General features: G+C 38.6%; 3 protein-coding genes across 3 annotated transcripts in view; 1 reads left to right on the top strand and 2 right to left on the bottom strand.

Annotated features, from left to right (window-relative positions):
- LOC109036839 (uncharacterized) overlaps positions 1 to 1,825 on the bottom strand; it is a 30,392-nt gene extending 28,567 nt beyond the window's left edge. Inside the window, exons 1-2 of the mRNA XM_072304370.1 lie at positions 1,813 to 1,825; positions 318 to 473 (exon numbers count right to left, since the gene is read on the bottom strand). Of these exons, the coding sequence (XP_072160471.1) occupies positions 318 to 473; positions 1,813 to 1,825 (169 nt within the window). The remainder of the gene's footprint in view (positions 1 to 317; positions 474 to 1,812) is intronic.
- LOC109036846 (uncharacterized) overlaps positions 1 to 16,075 on the top strand; it is a 109,868-nt gene that overhangs the window by 83,430 nt on the left and 10,363 nt on the right. The gene's annotated exons all lie outside the window — the stretch shown is intronic.
- Positions 9,324 to 14,717, bottom strand: LOC140225388 (uncharacterized). Its single transcript, XM_072304130.1, has 3 exons — positions 14,454 to 14,717; positions 12,508 to 12,647; positions 9,324 to 11,032 (listed from the first exon to the last, which is right to left on the bottom strand). Exons 2-3 carry the CDS (start codon positions 12,528 to 12,530, stop codon positions 10,033 to 10,035), a joined length of 1,023 nt encoding a protein of 340 aa, XP_072160231.1. The 5' UTR covers positions 12,531 to 12,647; positions 14,454 to 14,717; the 3' UTR covers positions 9,324 to 10,032.

The following is a 16,075-nucleotide window of genomic DNA, read 5'->3' as shown; positions in this document are numbered from 1 at the left end:
TATATTTTTTACAGAGAAATTGTTCAACGAAGCTGTCCGAAAATTTCACCGAATTTCCTTTGGGCTGCCGATAAAATTTAGTGAAATTTTCAAACAGATTCAACCAACAATTTCTCAGTAAAAAAATAAAATGGCGGCGGAAATTTTTAAACGTCGCATGGCGCTTGTGATACTTTGCCTGGAAGGTGACGGAATATTGATGAACTCAATATTTTTTCCAGCTTGACAAGTGAGATTTGTCCCTGGGACGAATCCCATGAAACATCCGATGGAGACAAGACGGAGGTTCGTGAGTAGTATACGGGGTGTTGTAGTACCTTCGCGATGCGCGGACTGCGTCGCGGTCGACGGGGCGGCTGGTGCTTTTTTGGGCCTTGGCGTGGCCCCAGGTGTGGAGTCGGGGGTCGGCGCCGAGCTCCTGGTTCGGGGCCGAGACGGAGGGCTCGCAATCGGAGCCGAGCATGAGGACCAGGCTCAGACCCACGAGGAGACCGACAGCAAAGGCGAGACCTCGGGCTAACCGCTGGGTCGCGTCAACCATCGCACACAGCCTGCCAACAACCAAACATTCAAAAGTGGACCACTTAGCTTCATTTCAAATCCAGGACCCGCACCTACCTGCCGTCGGTGAAATTCTATCACGGACGAGGCGATTTCAATTTTTCCATTTAGGAGGCGAGGCAAGCATGAAAAAGTATCTTATTTTCTGAGAGTTGCCCCGCCAATGGAGATGTTGCATGTGTGAGGAATTTGCAATTTGACTGTTGATTCTTCTGTTAAAGTTCGCGAGAAACACGATGGTCCCGCTGATTTTCTCTGAAATCAACTCCCAAGCTCGAAAAAAGCTCTCAAGTTGAGGCCAAAATGGAGGGGATATCCCACGCTATCCGGGGGTCCCCCTCGACATCAAGACCAACTCTCCATGCAAAGATAGGGAGCAAATACATTAGCAGAGTTGCCGTGTTTTCTGTTTTAGCGTTCCCAAATAAAATGACAGCCCTGTCAATGTATTTGCTCCGTATCTTTCCATGGAGAGTTTGTCTTGATGTAGAGGTTGACTCTCAGGATAGCGTGGGCTATCCCCGGTCATTTTGGCCTCAACTTGAGAGCTTTTTTTGAGCTTGGGAGTTGACTTCAGGGAAAACCAGTGGCACCGTCGTGTTTCTCGCGAATTTTTACATGATTATCAATGGTCAAATCGCAAATTCCTCACACACGCAACATCTCCATTCGTCGCTCTTCTCGATTTCCGCATGAGCCCCAGATAGCATGGATTTTGATGTGAAACAAAGGTCACGTGGAAATTGAGATACGCTCTTACGTCAAAGGGGCGACGGATTCGACGAGGGTTCTAGAAATTAAGTCTACCTACATAAGGGGTTTTGAAAAAAGACACATCGACGGTGAAACTGCAGGAACTCGTATTTCGTTTGCAAAGCTACCTGCTTGGATACCTACTTGAGTTGGTATATAGTGCTTAAAAATGTAAACACAACCTCCTGACTCATTCTTGTGATTTTCCGAGTATTTCTAATGGTCCTCTTTCATGAGAGATTCGCAGATATATCAATGTAAAAAATCTTGAAAAACGGAACTTTATACGCCATTACACCACTTATATCCAAACCTCCTCATTGAGATTCCAAAGGAAAAACATAGACTTTCAGCGTATTTCATTCTCTCTTAAATATACTGGAATTTACACATTTTCTCCATATTTTTCATGACTTTTGCATGATTTCTTTCAAATTGTTTTAAAATCAGAGCGCACAGAGAAAAATTAACAGTCAACTTTCTAGCGAGGAAAATTACTCAAAGTCGTCATCTTTGATAAAATGCTAGTCTGCTACACCATCCGTCTACATTCCATTGCATGATGTTAATAGCACACTTTAAAGTCAAGTTGAGAAGATAATTTCCATACATTCCGCGTGGTGCATCTTTTTTTTGCATAGAATTTTGATTTGATAACACGTCACATAGTGCATTAGCTCACGGCTTATCTACACACTTGCTCATTGAATAAAGATTGCATTTGAGATGAGTAGTTACTTAATTATGCATTGAACTTGAAACGAGTTTATAAACATTGCGTTAAAAATAGATTCGGATGCAATATGGAATGAAATTGAACTCTAATCGCTTGAAAATTACGCAGTGAATATTTATTATATTTTGGGAATAAACCAAATTAATAAACGAAACAACTTTTAGGAGGACTTAACCCCCTAATCACTAGTCACTAGTCACAATATTTTTTTCTCAACATAGGTTTCAACACAAACTAACTAATGTCAAGAGTTGCTGATTTCACACTGCCCTAAAAATTTGAGAATTATTTTCGTAACTTTTTAACTTGTGGCAGATTAAGGCGACGTAAAAATTCAATGTTAATTCAGCGATTGAGTTAAACTTTCCATTCAACTTTTCGTCTGCTTTTGTCGGATAAAAAGTTGAAACGTGTGAATTGGGCCTACCTTTCAATTCGGTAAAACTTATGTCAACAAAATGCAGGTCAAAGGAATTGAGATTATTGCACTATTTTCAATTGTCTGGGGTATTTATCTCAAAATCACTGATATTTTCGGCACATCATTTGGTAGTTTTGGACGAAACTAAAAAATTCGTATCGCTTTGACATGGGCGATTGCCAGGCGCGTTTCTATATTCACTTGACTTCTTTGTGATCCAGTCCCGACTGATATGATGAGATTATTGTTGAAAATTACATCTCCTTTTTGTTCTTTCTCAGCATACTCAACATCTAAACACTTGAATAAATCCCCTCCTTCAAACTACTGGACATTGGTATTGCCACGTAAAAAAAAAAAAAAAAAAACGAAGAAATTATCGACTACAGTGTTATCACTTGAGTTTTACCACTTGAAAAAGGAGTCAACTGGACTTAGGAGACGGTCTAAAAATTACCGACAATTTCAAAGGGATTAAAATTTTTAGTTATGTGTCCCGATCTTCTTAATTATGTGCGTAAAAAATTTTTGATAATGAGATTGACACACTGATCAGGAAGGATATCGACGCACAGTGGATTGAGTCTGTTAGAGCGGCCGGACATGACATTTTTGACTAAAACTACAAATTTTGATGTTAATTTCGTCACATTTTGAATTTCAAGAGATGTTTTAAGAAGTAAATGTTACTAGGAATACCGAAATATCTGATGAGAATTTCGCAAAAACTAATCTGTCTGCGGTATAGAACAATTGAAGTTTTAAATGAGAAAAATTTCGAAAGCTCCTTCAAATCAATTGGGCGGCTTAGATTAGAAGCGAAGCACAAAACGCCATAAGAACATTAGAATGTTGACGAAGTCCGCCTAATAAAATATTTCCTCAGGCGGAAGTTAGGGGAATGATTGCTTGAGATTTTCAGATGCGTTGGATTAAATTGCGGATTATTCTGTTCGAGGGATTCAAGGAAAGATGTTCGAATTTTTTTTTTTTTTTTTTTTTTTTTTTTTTTTTTTTTTTTTTTTTTTTTTTTTTTTTTAGGAGATTAGTATAATGCTAGAGGAAAGTTTGCAACATATAATTGCTAATATGGCGTTTTCCGCTGCACGTCGACGGCAGAATTCAAATTAAAGACGCTACTTGAGACATAATAGGCTTATCAAAAACAGAAAGTGTTACGAATGACAGGTGACTAACAGCTATCCTGGAATCATATTTTAAGCTTTTCGTTTCCTATCGCTGACTATATGAGAGCTAACCACCTGCTGATGAATGGATATTTTAAAATATTTCACTGGAGATGGAATATGTTCGAAAGTAATGATAAATACTTTAAAAAAATCGAATTCAGATTTAAGTATAAGTACGAGGGTCATCCAAAAAGTAAGTTTCCCTACCTTATATCTTCCGAACGAAAAGAGATAAATCAAATCGGTAAAAAAGCACATATTAGGCATACTCTAAGCTTTAAAACAAGCTCAAGTTTTTGAAAATCGGTCAAGGGATTCGCGAGTAAACTTAATTTTACTGAGACAGCCTCCTGTCGCCGCGTGCCCACCTCCGGGGTCAGGATGCGCGGAGAGTCGATTATAGAAGAATCGGGTTGTCGCCTCTATAAATCAAATCAACAAGGAATTTCAAAGTTTTCATTGAGTAGGCCTTACCTTACTTTTTGACATAGTCTCCACATCTTTTTTGATATTTCTGGTATCATCATAGCAGCTTCTTGATGCCTTCCGCGTAGAAGCTTTCGCCTTGACTCTAAAACCAGTCATTGACAGCGATCTGTACCTCTGAATCGGTTGAAAATCGCTTCCATCGTGAAATTTTTCCGCTCGGGAACAAATGAAAGTCACATGAAGCTAAAGTACGAAAGTTTGAAGGATTGGGGGAAAACCCTACGCAAAGCAACTGATTTGGGAGTGCAGATCGCTGTCAATGACTAGTTTCGGAGCCAAGACGAGATCTTCTACGCGGAGGGCGTCAAGAAGCTGCTGTAATGATACCAACAATGTCAAAGAAGATGTGGAGACTACGTCAAAAAGTAAGGTAACTACTACTAACTACTAGTAAGGTAGTTACTCAATAAAAACTTTAACATTTCTTGTTGATGTGATGTATAGAGGCGATAACCCGAGTCTCCGCGCATCCTGACCCCGGAGCCGGAGGTGGGCACGCGGCGACAGGAGGTTGTCTCAGTAAAATTAAGTTTACTTGCGAACCCCTTAACCGATTTTCAAAAACTTGAGCTTCTTTTAAAGCTTAGAGTATGCCTAATATGTGCTTTTTTACCGATTTGATTTATCTCTTTTCGTTCGGAAGATACAAGGTAGGGAAACTTACTTTTTGGATGACCCTCGTAGTACGAGAGGATATAATGTAACCAACCGAATTTCAACAATTTTACCTGGCAGTTGTGACGGCAGTTTTAGAGAACAATCTTGGCAGCGAATTTTGAACAGACATTTGGACATATTTATGCTAAAAGGCACTATGTTGCATACATACCCTATGCACATAGTTCCTTTTAGCATAAATACGTCCACTGAAAAGCGAAAGCCTCTTAAAAATGCTGAAATGTGACCGTGAAACTTTGAAATCTATGAGTTGATACTAGAGCATAGAAGGATGTCCTACAAAAGTTTTGGAACAAAAGGCGCCCAAAAATATCGACCCAAATTGGGGTCATGGGCACTTTCAAATTCAAAAAGTAGTTCCAAAAAACACTGTTTAAAATTCTAATCTGCCACATTGAGAATGTTGAATTTCAGGATTTTAATGAAACTCTACTACGTTCTTTAAGTCAAAACAATGAACTGAACCACTTCCACTCGTAACTTGTGCTCAAAGACACTAGAAAGCTTTTTGTGTGGAAGTTCGAAAGTCGGAATCTTTTTTCGACCTCCCCACGAAAATCACTTTCCGAAAATTTAACCTCTGAGGACTAAGGTTTCTATTTCATATGACGCACAGTGGATCGAGTCAATGGGAAAGGTCGGACATTTGGAAACTTTACAAGCTTATAACTCCGTTTATACAGAGCATTAAGGTTTCAAAAATGATTTCACTGGTTTCCTCGTGAAATTTTATACTAGAGACACCCCTTATTATTTAAAATGTGACGAAATAAACATCGAAATGTGCAGTTTCAATTAAAAATTTAGTGTTCGACCTTAATGAGTGACTCATTCCACTGAGAAACGGTCCTGGATGATGTTCATGTGTGCTTTTTTACTGCTAAGTGCTTAGCACCTTAAATATTTTGCGAAAATTCAAAGTGACGATTAACATTGATTGTGAGGAATGGATTCTCTGAAGAAGCTCTCTCGGAGAAAGTAAAACCTTGTCGCAGAAAAAAAAGGGGTGGGGGACTGAAAGTAAATTATAATCTCCTTGAAAATAATTACAGTGATGAAATTGTACTGCATTTTGCAATTAGGAACTAAAATTTCAGGCTCATCCATGAAAGTACGCAACTGCATACGGAACACTACGACAAATATGCTGTTTTTAACATGAGCCAGAATTTTACTGCAGCTCTTAACTGCAAAATGCCGTTCACTCATGGGACGCAGAGGCCAAGTGGCACAATACCTACGCAATAGTACTAAAAATGCGCGAATTTGTTTTGGAAGACAAGAAATTTAGCTCCATTAAGACATATAAACGAGGGAAATGTTGAATTGTTGAATAAATTCAACCTTCATTGGAAAAACGTTCGATAGTCCAATACGATTTTAGATGTTGCAAAATTGTAAACATGTTGAAAACTACTCGAATTAGTTAGTACTGTAAAAGAGTTAGAAGGTGTTTTAGAATCTCTATGCCACGATTTGAAAATATTCAAAATGGGAAAAATGGAAGATAATTATTTGAAGCACCAGGAATCTCAATAAAAGTTCGGAAAAATTAATAAAAAAAAAAAAAAAAAAAAAAAAAAAATCCAATCTACGAGGATTGGTGATAAGTAGTTATACTGAAAGTTTCCAGTTTCGTTAAACTTACATGGTGGTCGGCTGTAACGACATGTGGATGGGGTCGACGATCAAAAAAGAGACAACGCGTTGAATTCGAGAGTTAAAATGACGAGCGCTACTAAAGTACTAAAGTATCACTGAGCGCGATCGCCTGTCTGATCGTGTTGAAAACACAGACATATTTTTCGCCTACCTACTTCCTCCTAAATACGTAACAGCGAAACGATTTAGGTCATTACCCTAACCTAAAATGTAAACACGCGCAGTTGCAGGTTCCCACATTCCGACGGACCGAAACATTCCGCCGATCAAGTGTTTTGACGTTTCAGTATTCTGCGATTTAAAACAGCACGCCAAACGAGAATTCCAACCTCATGATATTTGGAGTAGGTATACTTTAAATTGTTTTTTTAGAGACATTTGCGGAGTAATTTCACGGCAAAAGTCGTCCAGATGGTGCTGGTGCGTTCGTGACAATGTTGTTGCATCTGATTGGTTGGTGAGCGCGGCGGAAAGGCGCGGGATTTTTCGAATCTGCGGTCGCACCGGGCCGTCTGCGATCCCTCCTCCCCTCCCACCATAGTGGACACGTCGTACCCGATTTATTTAGGTAAAATGCGTTACCTTTGTCGTGTTCCCCCGTTTTGATGATTTTTAAACAATTGGTGCTATATAATCTACCACTGAAAACTGCCGTACTAAGGAAGAACGCCGTATGAACATTAAAGAGTTGCCAAATTTCCCCCGGATAAAAAATGTATCTTTAGAGGAAATTATACGTATTTTTCCTTGAAATTTTCAGACGTTTTAGATAAAATTACGAACAAAATTGTCTGAAAAAATTGACAATTTTTTTAACGATTTCCCTAGAAAATTAGGTTTTTATTGAAGGAAATTTGGCAGCGTCTAATGGCTCATACGGCGTTCTTCCTTAGCACGGCAGACAACCTCCGCGAATTATCATTATTGAATAATTTTGGCTAAAAAGTATGGGAATACTAATCGGATACAGATAAATGGACCGTACTTGGCAGAGAGGAACCAAGCCACATCAGCTATTGCAAACTTTGACTGGACAATTCCATTGTTTACAAGAGAACGTTAGAGTGGATTTATTGGAAAAATTTCAGGAATTTGCTTCGTAATATGCAGAAAATTCACTGAAATTTGCACAAAAATCCGCACAACCGTTGTCATGTAAAACATTAAATTGCCCAGTTAAATTTGGCAATAGCTGATGTGGCTTGGCTCCTTTCTGCTGAACATGATCCAGATGAAGAGGCATTTTAGAGATGCAACCGCTCGAACGTTAAGTTAAAAACATAAGAAAAAAAAAGTTGATATCGACTCTTAGACGCCCAATTTTTTAGTCCTAGTCACGATTTTTCAAAATTCCTGCGTCTGTGGGCCTTTTGTTTTTGGTTTTAAAGAGAGAGTACCGGTTGTCCGGAAAATCGGAATCTTTCAATAAAAGTCCATTTGGGCTCCTACTCGGAAATCGAGACTGGCGTTGACACTACGATCTAGGGATCAGTCGAGATACAGAGTTGCAAAATTATACAAGGTGTCCCAGACCACCCCCTTTCCAGGCAGTTTTCTCGCTTATTTCAGGTCGGCTAATGCCTGACCTCAAAGAGGACTGAGGACCTTTGGAGTTTGATTCGTGTGGTCCATTCCTTACTTTATTCCCCAGACGCGAACATCATTCGATCTAAAATAAACGAGAAAAAAGCCTGGCACGAGTACTGGGACACCCTTTATAAACGTCGCAAAGCTGTATCACGTCTGACCGCTAGATCGTAGTGTCAACATAATCTCCGGGTAACATCAACTGATATGATTGTGTCCCAATATAACGAAAAAAGATCGATTGAAGTTGTTTCTAAACTGAACAACCTCAAAATATTGATACTTTGAACGAGAATCGTGTAGAATGAGACGGTGCGGGACTTCCAGTGTTAATATCTCAGTCAACGTAAGCAACGCATTCAATGATTTTGATAATGACGCCTTGCACTGATACAACTATTCGCACCCTATGGACACGCGTGTTGCTTATGAAAAAATGAAAGGCGCTCCGGCTACTCTCGTCCATGAAGCGGTGGACGCAGATGCAATAGCGTGTGGCGCGCAGTTACGAATGCCGTAATTCTCGGATAGAAACTAAGGCAACAGAGCAAGGAAGGATATTTTCGCACCATTTTCACGTACTGGGATATTCAGGATTCCCACAGAATTAAGATAATGAATTTCTCGGACATTTCCGTTTCCTGACAGTTGATGATATGCCGGATGGTTAAAAAGACGTAATTTTAAATAGTTTTCGGGCGGAATTTGTTGTTCGAAATGTTAAACCCATTTTGGAGAGCAAATATGGGTGGCTTAACTGTTTCACCCTGATATTTTCGTCATTTTCCCTGTAATTTCCAGGTTTTCCCTGACTTTTTGAAATTCTCTGACATTTCCCGTTATTCTCTGATTGTGGCAACCCTGATACAACATCCCACCGCCACGCCGAGTCGTGACAGCGTATCCCTGCAAGCACCGCTTTAGGGGCTAGAATAACCGAGGCGCCTTCAATTTTTAGCACGCAACACGGATGTCCACACAGCACGAATAATTGAGTCATGACGTTAAACCTGAAATCATGGTCTTACGATCATATATCACTACGGAAGCGTACAGGGAAAACGTCGTATGAAGTCTTGAGCGTTGCCAAATTTATTCCTGTTAAGCGAGAATTTCCAACTCTAATTTTTAAAATTTTTTGGGAATGTTTAGCGCAATTTAAACCTAATAATTGCAAAAATTGCAGGATATACATTCCTAGCTTTCCTAAAAGATGATTTGTTATTGGGAGAAAGTAGGAAAGGCCATCTTCGAGCGGCGTTTTTGTGCTGCGGAAAACTTGTTTTGACGAGAACCAATCCTGGCACAGGTCGTCTGGGACACCTTGTATAAACTTTGCAATGGGCGCTGTATCACAACTGATTGCTGTATCGAGCCAACAACAGTCTCAATTTCTGAGTAACATCAACTTTACTTTGCAGGGGAAATTTTTAGTTTGTAATGAATCCTGGCGAATTAACTCAAGACAATCCAATTTCTTAATCTCCAAGCTGGACAATTGCCTCATTATTTAGAATAAACTAGGATCTACAGTATGGTTGACAGAATACTTCATCAACCACTTTTCTCAATAAAAACGAAAGATTGGAGCCTTGTAAGATCGAATATTTTAATTTGATACGTTTGTTAAGTTCTATGCTACCCCTCACATTTTTACTTTAATATATTCCATCAAATTATTGAAGGAGAGATTTTCCAGGCACAAATCAGTCAAGAAGCGAGGACAAGATGTCTAAGATTTTGTGTTGGTTAACCAACAGTTATTAAATGACCAGAGGATTGCAATTCTTTTTATCGAACTTATTCCACTTAAATTTCGATTAATATGTTGCTTTTTTTATAAAAGATTATGAACAGAAACTAAGAAAAACAGACAGTGAAACTGACACTTTTCAGTTCTTTCATCACTTTGTTCATTATATTAAATGGTGAGGAGTTAAATCACAGTTGCTGTGTTACCATTCAATCTTTTTAATAACTTCCCATACAAGACCGTTGACTTTTAAATCTCCTCCTGCCAAGATGTGATCTGGGTTCGGAATGATGCCCTTAGCCCCCAATGATGCAATGAGTTCCCATCTACCCACATCATTCGTTTTATACTCCCACCGCTGCAGATGTAGTTCCCCGGAGTTCCCAGCAACGATTGCCTGCATGTGCGTTCCGAGTAAAAGGAGCTGGCCTTTGTAAGCATTATCCGTCGTCCGCCGAATCCTCATAATAATGCACTCCTTCCTGTTGCGCCCAGGAAGCAGATCTGCGTCTGAATCTGTCCAACGTTCCTCACAAGCCATCAAAACTCCTTCCTCAGGGTTGAAAATGACAGCATGTTCCAGCTCATCACCCGAACCATCAGTTGTTGGACACATAAGCCCTTCATCAGTATAGTCACTGCCGCGCGAATCGATCTCATGCAAAAACGATGCTTTGCGAGTGTACACAACTTCTTTATTTTCTTGATGTTCTGGATTAAGAGGTGTTGAAGTGCAAACCCCAGCAATGGCCCAATCAATATCAGCTGCGGATAGGATGTTGTTGTTCGGTTTAGTGAGGGCATGCTGATGGATTCGAACATCAACAAATCGGCCTGTTCCCTCTGGCGCGGAGGTGTCACTGAGAACCAGAGTAGATGTTGGCTCCGATGGTGCCGAGGGTGGCATGTCCGAAGGGTGCCACTGGATATAGACACGGCGCGAAATAAACGGTGGCATATTGTACTGTGACGTAGTGTGCAATTGGTGCAATTGTGAACAATTCGAGAATGCTGTGATCATGCAAAATCTATTGCTAAAAACTGAATGAGCACAAGAACAATTTGACGGGTGTTTATAAATATTACTACCATGCAGAGAGGCAGTGAGGCGACTTTTTGGGTTTTCAGAAATATGAGAGTAACATACCTTGGGATGAAACTGAGTGAGTGAAGATTTTTGTATCCATCGGTTAGCCGCTAACCTGCGAAGCAAAAAAAAAAAAATTATTGGGACTACAGCAAGTAGAATTTAAGATTGGATGATGGTTACTTGGTTGATGGATACTTAAATTAGAAATATCACACTTGGAAAAGTCATATTGTCACAAATCACATCACCCTGTAGCTTACAAAATTAGGTGATTGTGCTACATACAATTTTCAAACGATTATTCCCCAGATATAGGGTTAAAATTATGTTTTGACAATATTGTACGGCATTCCTAGTGTTGAATGACTTGTAGAAACCTTGGATTACTGATTACTCTTTCTGTGTTCAATGATCAGCCGAACTGAATGTCACGCTTCCTAAATATCTATCAAGTTTTATTTTTTTAGCACAGCATTTAACCACTTAAAGCCTTTTAAACTCGTTGTAAATTTACACTGGAATATGAATAATATATTTATGGAATTTAAAGTTTCAATGTTGCTTAATTTTCTGTTCAAAAGAATAAAATATTAGAGCAAATTAAGTAGTGGTTGATGTAGATCAGATGATGCCAGTTAGAATTGAATACCTGATACTGTCATTTCCAAAATCTTTTAACACAGAGAAAGTTGATACCAGACTAAAATTAAGCCTCTATAAAATGGTTGTTGGCAAGACGTTTATAAGTAATGAAATCCTTCATAAGGAAAATGGAGTCTTTTTCAAGTGGTTGAAAAAATTTTGTTTCAGTTCTATACATTGACAGTGAAACTATGGGAAATTGCAATGTTTCAAGGTGTCCTTACTTCTTTATCTTTTTTAAAAAGAGTTTTACTGGATGTAGCTATCTGAAAAAAAGGAGATGTGTTATTAAGGGCCAAGATTGGTCCTACCTTCGGGCTGAAATACTAAAAGTTTACAGGTGTCATGATTCAGATTCAGACTGGCTGAGTTAGGATGTTACGCATAAAAAAAAAAAAAAAAAAAATAAACACAATTTAAAATAGCTATACACCGAAATGAAAGACACAAGATACGTGAAAGCTAGTCGGAATAAAGCTGTCGAATATAAATAAAAACTGCAGACCGCTTTCCTGGCCGATATTGAAATTCGTGATTGCAAAAAGAGAGAAAAAACTAAAAAAAAAAAAAAAAATCCAGCAATCACTTGCTTCCGTCAATAGGATGGCTCCATTTTCCCTTTTCGTAAATCAATTTTAATAATAGGCCGATTATCAGCTGATTATCTTCAAACCTTGGAGAATGATGCATACTATTGTTAAGCTGATAGCAAACTATGAAAAAGATTTGGGTCAATAAGTAGTGGTGAAGTCTCTCTACACTGCTGCGACCTTAAAGCCCCTCTGCTCAAATCATAGTTAGACAGGTTTTGCCTCGGAGTTCTTTCATCATCCTGTCTGAGTCATAGAGAGAAACTTTATGACAAATCATTTTAGATCATTTTCATATACCTAAAACTCCAGTATGCGTCATTCTCAACTAGGATTCTTTCCAAATATACTCTACCTTTTCAGCTTTAAATTATTCATAACGCATTCCACAAAGGCTATGACAGTGTCTTTGACTGATCCACTGATGAGAGTCCACAGCTTGAATAGTATGAACTTTGATGAATAATCGTATTTGCCACGGACACTGCAAGTAACCTGAAAGAAAAATTGAGAAAAACATTAATACTCCTGCCAATTTCCTCTTAGAAATTCTTTAATAACCTAAATTTGCCTCACTCAAGTTTGATCTACTGTTACATAGTTGTTTGTGTACCCTATTTAGAGATAAAGCTATAAGCAACAGGACCTAGGTGCAAACATAATTCGATGGTGTAAGTCGGAAATCACATGACTCGGTTTGCAATGTCGCAGACTTCCTGTCATGCTTTATTTTTTTACGGGAAACTACTCAACGGCAACTCTTTAAAACTGCCGTGATTTTTCTTCTCGGTGCGAAGAAAATTCTGCAAAAACTTCAAGGAATGATGTCAATTTGGTCTCCTGTAAAAAAATAACATGGAGGCAGAGATTTACAGACATCGCAAACGAGTTATGTGATTGCCGACTTACACCGTCGAATTGCTTCGAAATACCTCTCTTTAACGTGCCTTTGCTCACATGGCATACTCTCTAAATCGGGCCTACTATGATCATTCTGTCATTAAAAAAGCGACATTAGCTATTGATAAAGGAATACTGGTCGTCAGAAAAGAGTGATCGTATGTTGATTGGGCAATCCATGGGTAGGTGCAAAGAGTTTCGAAAAGGAGTTTTCATTTTCTCCCACAACAAAAGGATCCCACACACTCCTTATGGGGATGTGTGCCACAACCAATTTCTCGTTTTTTTAAATTCGTCTATGGATGCTGATCCAAAGTCATCGCTGCGCCAACTTTCTACGAGACACTGTTTTTGCACAATGTGTTAATGAAGTTTTGGTAATTTCCAGGACAGGGCGGCTAAAATAAAAAAGCAGTGCATTTCTGTTAAGGACTATAGAGTGGGAGAGAAAGATACTGATTTGGATGGTGAAAAGAAAAGGCGTTCGGAATCCTAGATAAGACTGTCGCTCTGATGCTATCAGTTTTCCTGTTCACATGATTTACACTTACCTAACCGACCCCAACCATTGTTGAGTACTGCATTACCTTCATTTATGCAAGGAATTATTGAAAATTTTCCGCCAATTTTGTGCAAAAACGGTGCCCTGTAGAAAGTTGGCGCAATGATGACTTTTGATCAGCATCCATGGATGACTTTGAAGCAATTAATCTTGCTTCATTCACCTAACTTATATGGTAGTGAATTTAGGATGTGTTGTCCTATTCAACTGTGAAAGACTCTGTGGCGCTGAAACTAAAGAGACACATAAGAGCAAATGAATGAAGTTGGTGCTGCAAACTTTCAAATTGTTGAAAGAAACGCTCGGTAAGAGGGCATATCGACGGTGAAACTACCGAACCATGTATCTCGTTTGCATAGTCTAAAAATCTCCACTCCCATTTGCTTTTTTAAAGGAAGAACGAATCATCATCATTTCTTGAAATTTTCACAGAGTTTTCTTCACACAGAGGAGAACAAACACAAAAGTTTTGAAGAATTGACATTGCGTAGTTTTCAATTTTAAAAATAAAGTATGACAGGAAATCTACAACATCGCATACCGAGATATGAAGTCTGGTAGTTTCACCATCAATATTCTACCTTATAGACATCGATTTTAACTACCAGGAGACACATGCTTCAGCTGCATTGTGCTGCCCATAAAAACCATTCTGAGATAGTGTGAGATAAAATTTATAGAAAATACATAGGTGGTCATCTTTCCAGAGTAATTGCTAAGAGGCCTCCATCACAAACAAACCCAGAATCATATTACAGCCCAAAGTTGTGGTGATTAGGTATGAGTTTATTCTGACTTTAGAAGAGGAAATAAAGTATTCAAACGGATGCAAAACCTACAGCTTCACAACTTCCAGACAGGACGAGACAAAATTGCTGAAGCACTTGGTCTGGCTTGTGACACGAAAAAGAAGGTTTCGAACTTTTTCTCGTTAAAGCAGACTAGTGATTGATTTTGAGCACACATCTGAAGAACTGAGTTAAAGAGCGGATGCGTCTACGTAAATAAGATAAAGAAAAGATTTACTGTGAAATTGACTTGAAGATTAATGATGACACAGAGCAATCACCGAGACCCGAGTGCTTTGACCGGTTTGATAAGAGATGTAAACAAACTGTTGAATGGAGGGAAAGCAGAGAGAAGGAAGGCTCGGAGCGGGAGGGGAGGCGAATACATAACGCCAACTTTATAAGACAAACTTTTACTCTGTAGCTATGTGAAGTTCCGGCCAATCATCGGTTAAAATTTTGAGCTAATAATCATGTTGTACATTTTAATTTGCTTCCTAAATTTAAGCCGCGCGTGAAAAATTCTTCTTACCTCCCTATTCACTTGTATTTAAATGTCATGCTTGAAATCAGCAGTAGAATTAGGCAGCACGATCAACCGAATGGTTGCACTGGTTGCACGCTTAATTTTCGCATTCAACTATGCGAGCTAAGATTTTCCTTCATTTCCGCATGATACCACATCACATTCCTTCTCCGAAGTTTGATTAGTTGAGCCGCTAATCAGGCGATCAACTTCAGCGTTTGATTTCATTTGGCATTTAACAATCCGCGCACAATGTCTGTATGCATTCATCATAGGCATCAGTAAGTTGAGTGAGGTGAAAAGCTAAGATTTTCCTTCCTTTTCACGTGATACCACATCACATACCTACAAAGGATCAATCACACCTATTTTAATCATTTTCGCCTCAATCGCTTTTAAATCGAGGAAAGTTGAGTAACATTAAATCTACTATAGAAGAACGAAAATTTTGATTGCGGTGTTTCAGAATTTATTCCCTGACCTCACATTTAAATAAGAATAAGTTAACTCGACATTATCTTCGGGTGGAATTTCCAAAAATTATTCTTGTCAGTTCAAAAAATAAATTAAATAAAAAAATTCAGCCCCGACGATGAGTCGTTTTTAATCAAAGTAAGAGCTGCCGTGAAATCTGCAAATGTCGCAATCTGAGAGTCAGGATTTCGTTGTCCATCAATATAGAATAGAAAGAAAATAGAAAAAAAATGAGTCGTGAAAAGCTCCGCTGCTCATATGTAGCAATGAGCGTGATGGGTTATTACGATTTATTCGGCAGATGATTGCGGTTTATCAACCGTAATACATTGTAATCCTCATCAAAATCAAAATGCGCGTTATATTTATTGACATAATGACCTTAAGTTGCTATCAATCTAATTTTAATATTTTCGATAAAAAAATTCAAAACCGACATGTTATTAGCATTTTTATCAACAAAAGAAATTCGACGAAAATGGCAAAATTTCAATGGTTCTCAGAAGTTTAGAGTCCTAGTCTTGGAAGTCTTAGTCTTGGTCTTTAATATTAGAAGCTTACAAAAAAAAGCACCCGCTTTCGTTTAAATCAGCCGTAAATTTTCTGTTGAAAAATGTTACTTTAGAACAGGAAATTTTCCAAAGCAGGTATCTATTTGGCGGTGTGTTTTAAA

This window comes from Bemisia tabaci, chromosome 9 (assembly GCF_918797505.1).
Source record: "Bemisia tabaci chromosome 9, PGI_BMITA_v3".
NCBI classification, from domain to species: domain Eukaryota; kingdom Metazoa; phylum Arthropoda; class Insecta; order Hemiptera; family Aleyrodidae; genus Bemisia; species Bemisia tabaci.
Note: the sequence above shows the minus strand (reverse complement) of the source record. Positions and strands in the feature narration are given on the sequence as shown.

Coding starts and splice junctions, on each gene's coding strand:
- LOC140225388 (XM_072304130.1), bottom strand. CDS start 12,530: ATGAATAATTTAAAGCTGAAAAG. Junction 11,033..12,507: donor AATAATTTAAAGCTGAAAAG/GTAGAGTATATT, acceptor TTTGCTTCGCAG/GTTAGCGGCTAACCGATGGA.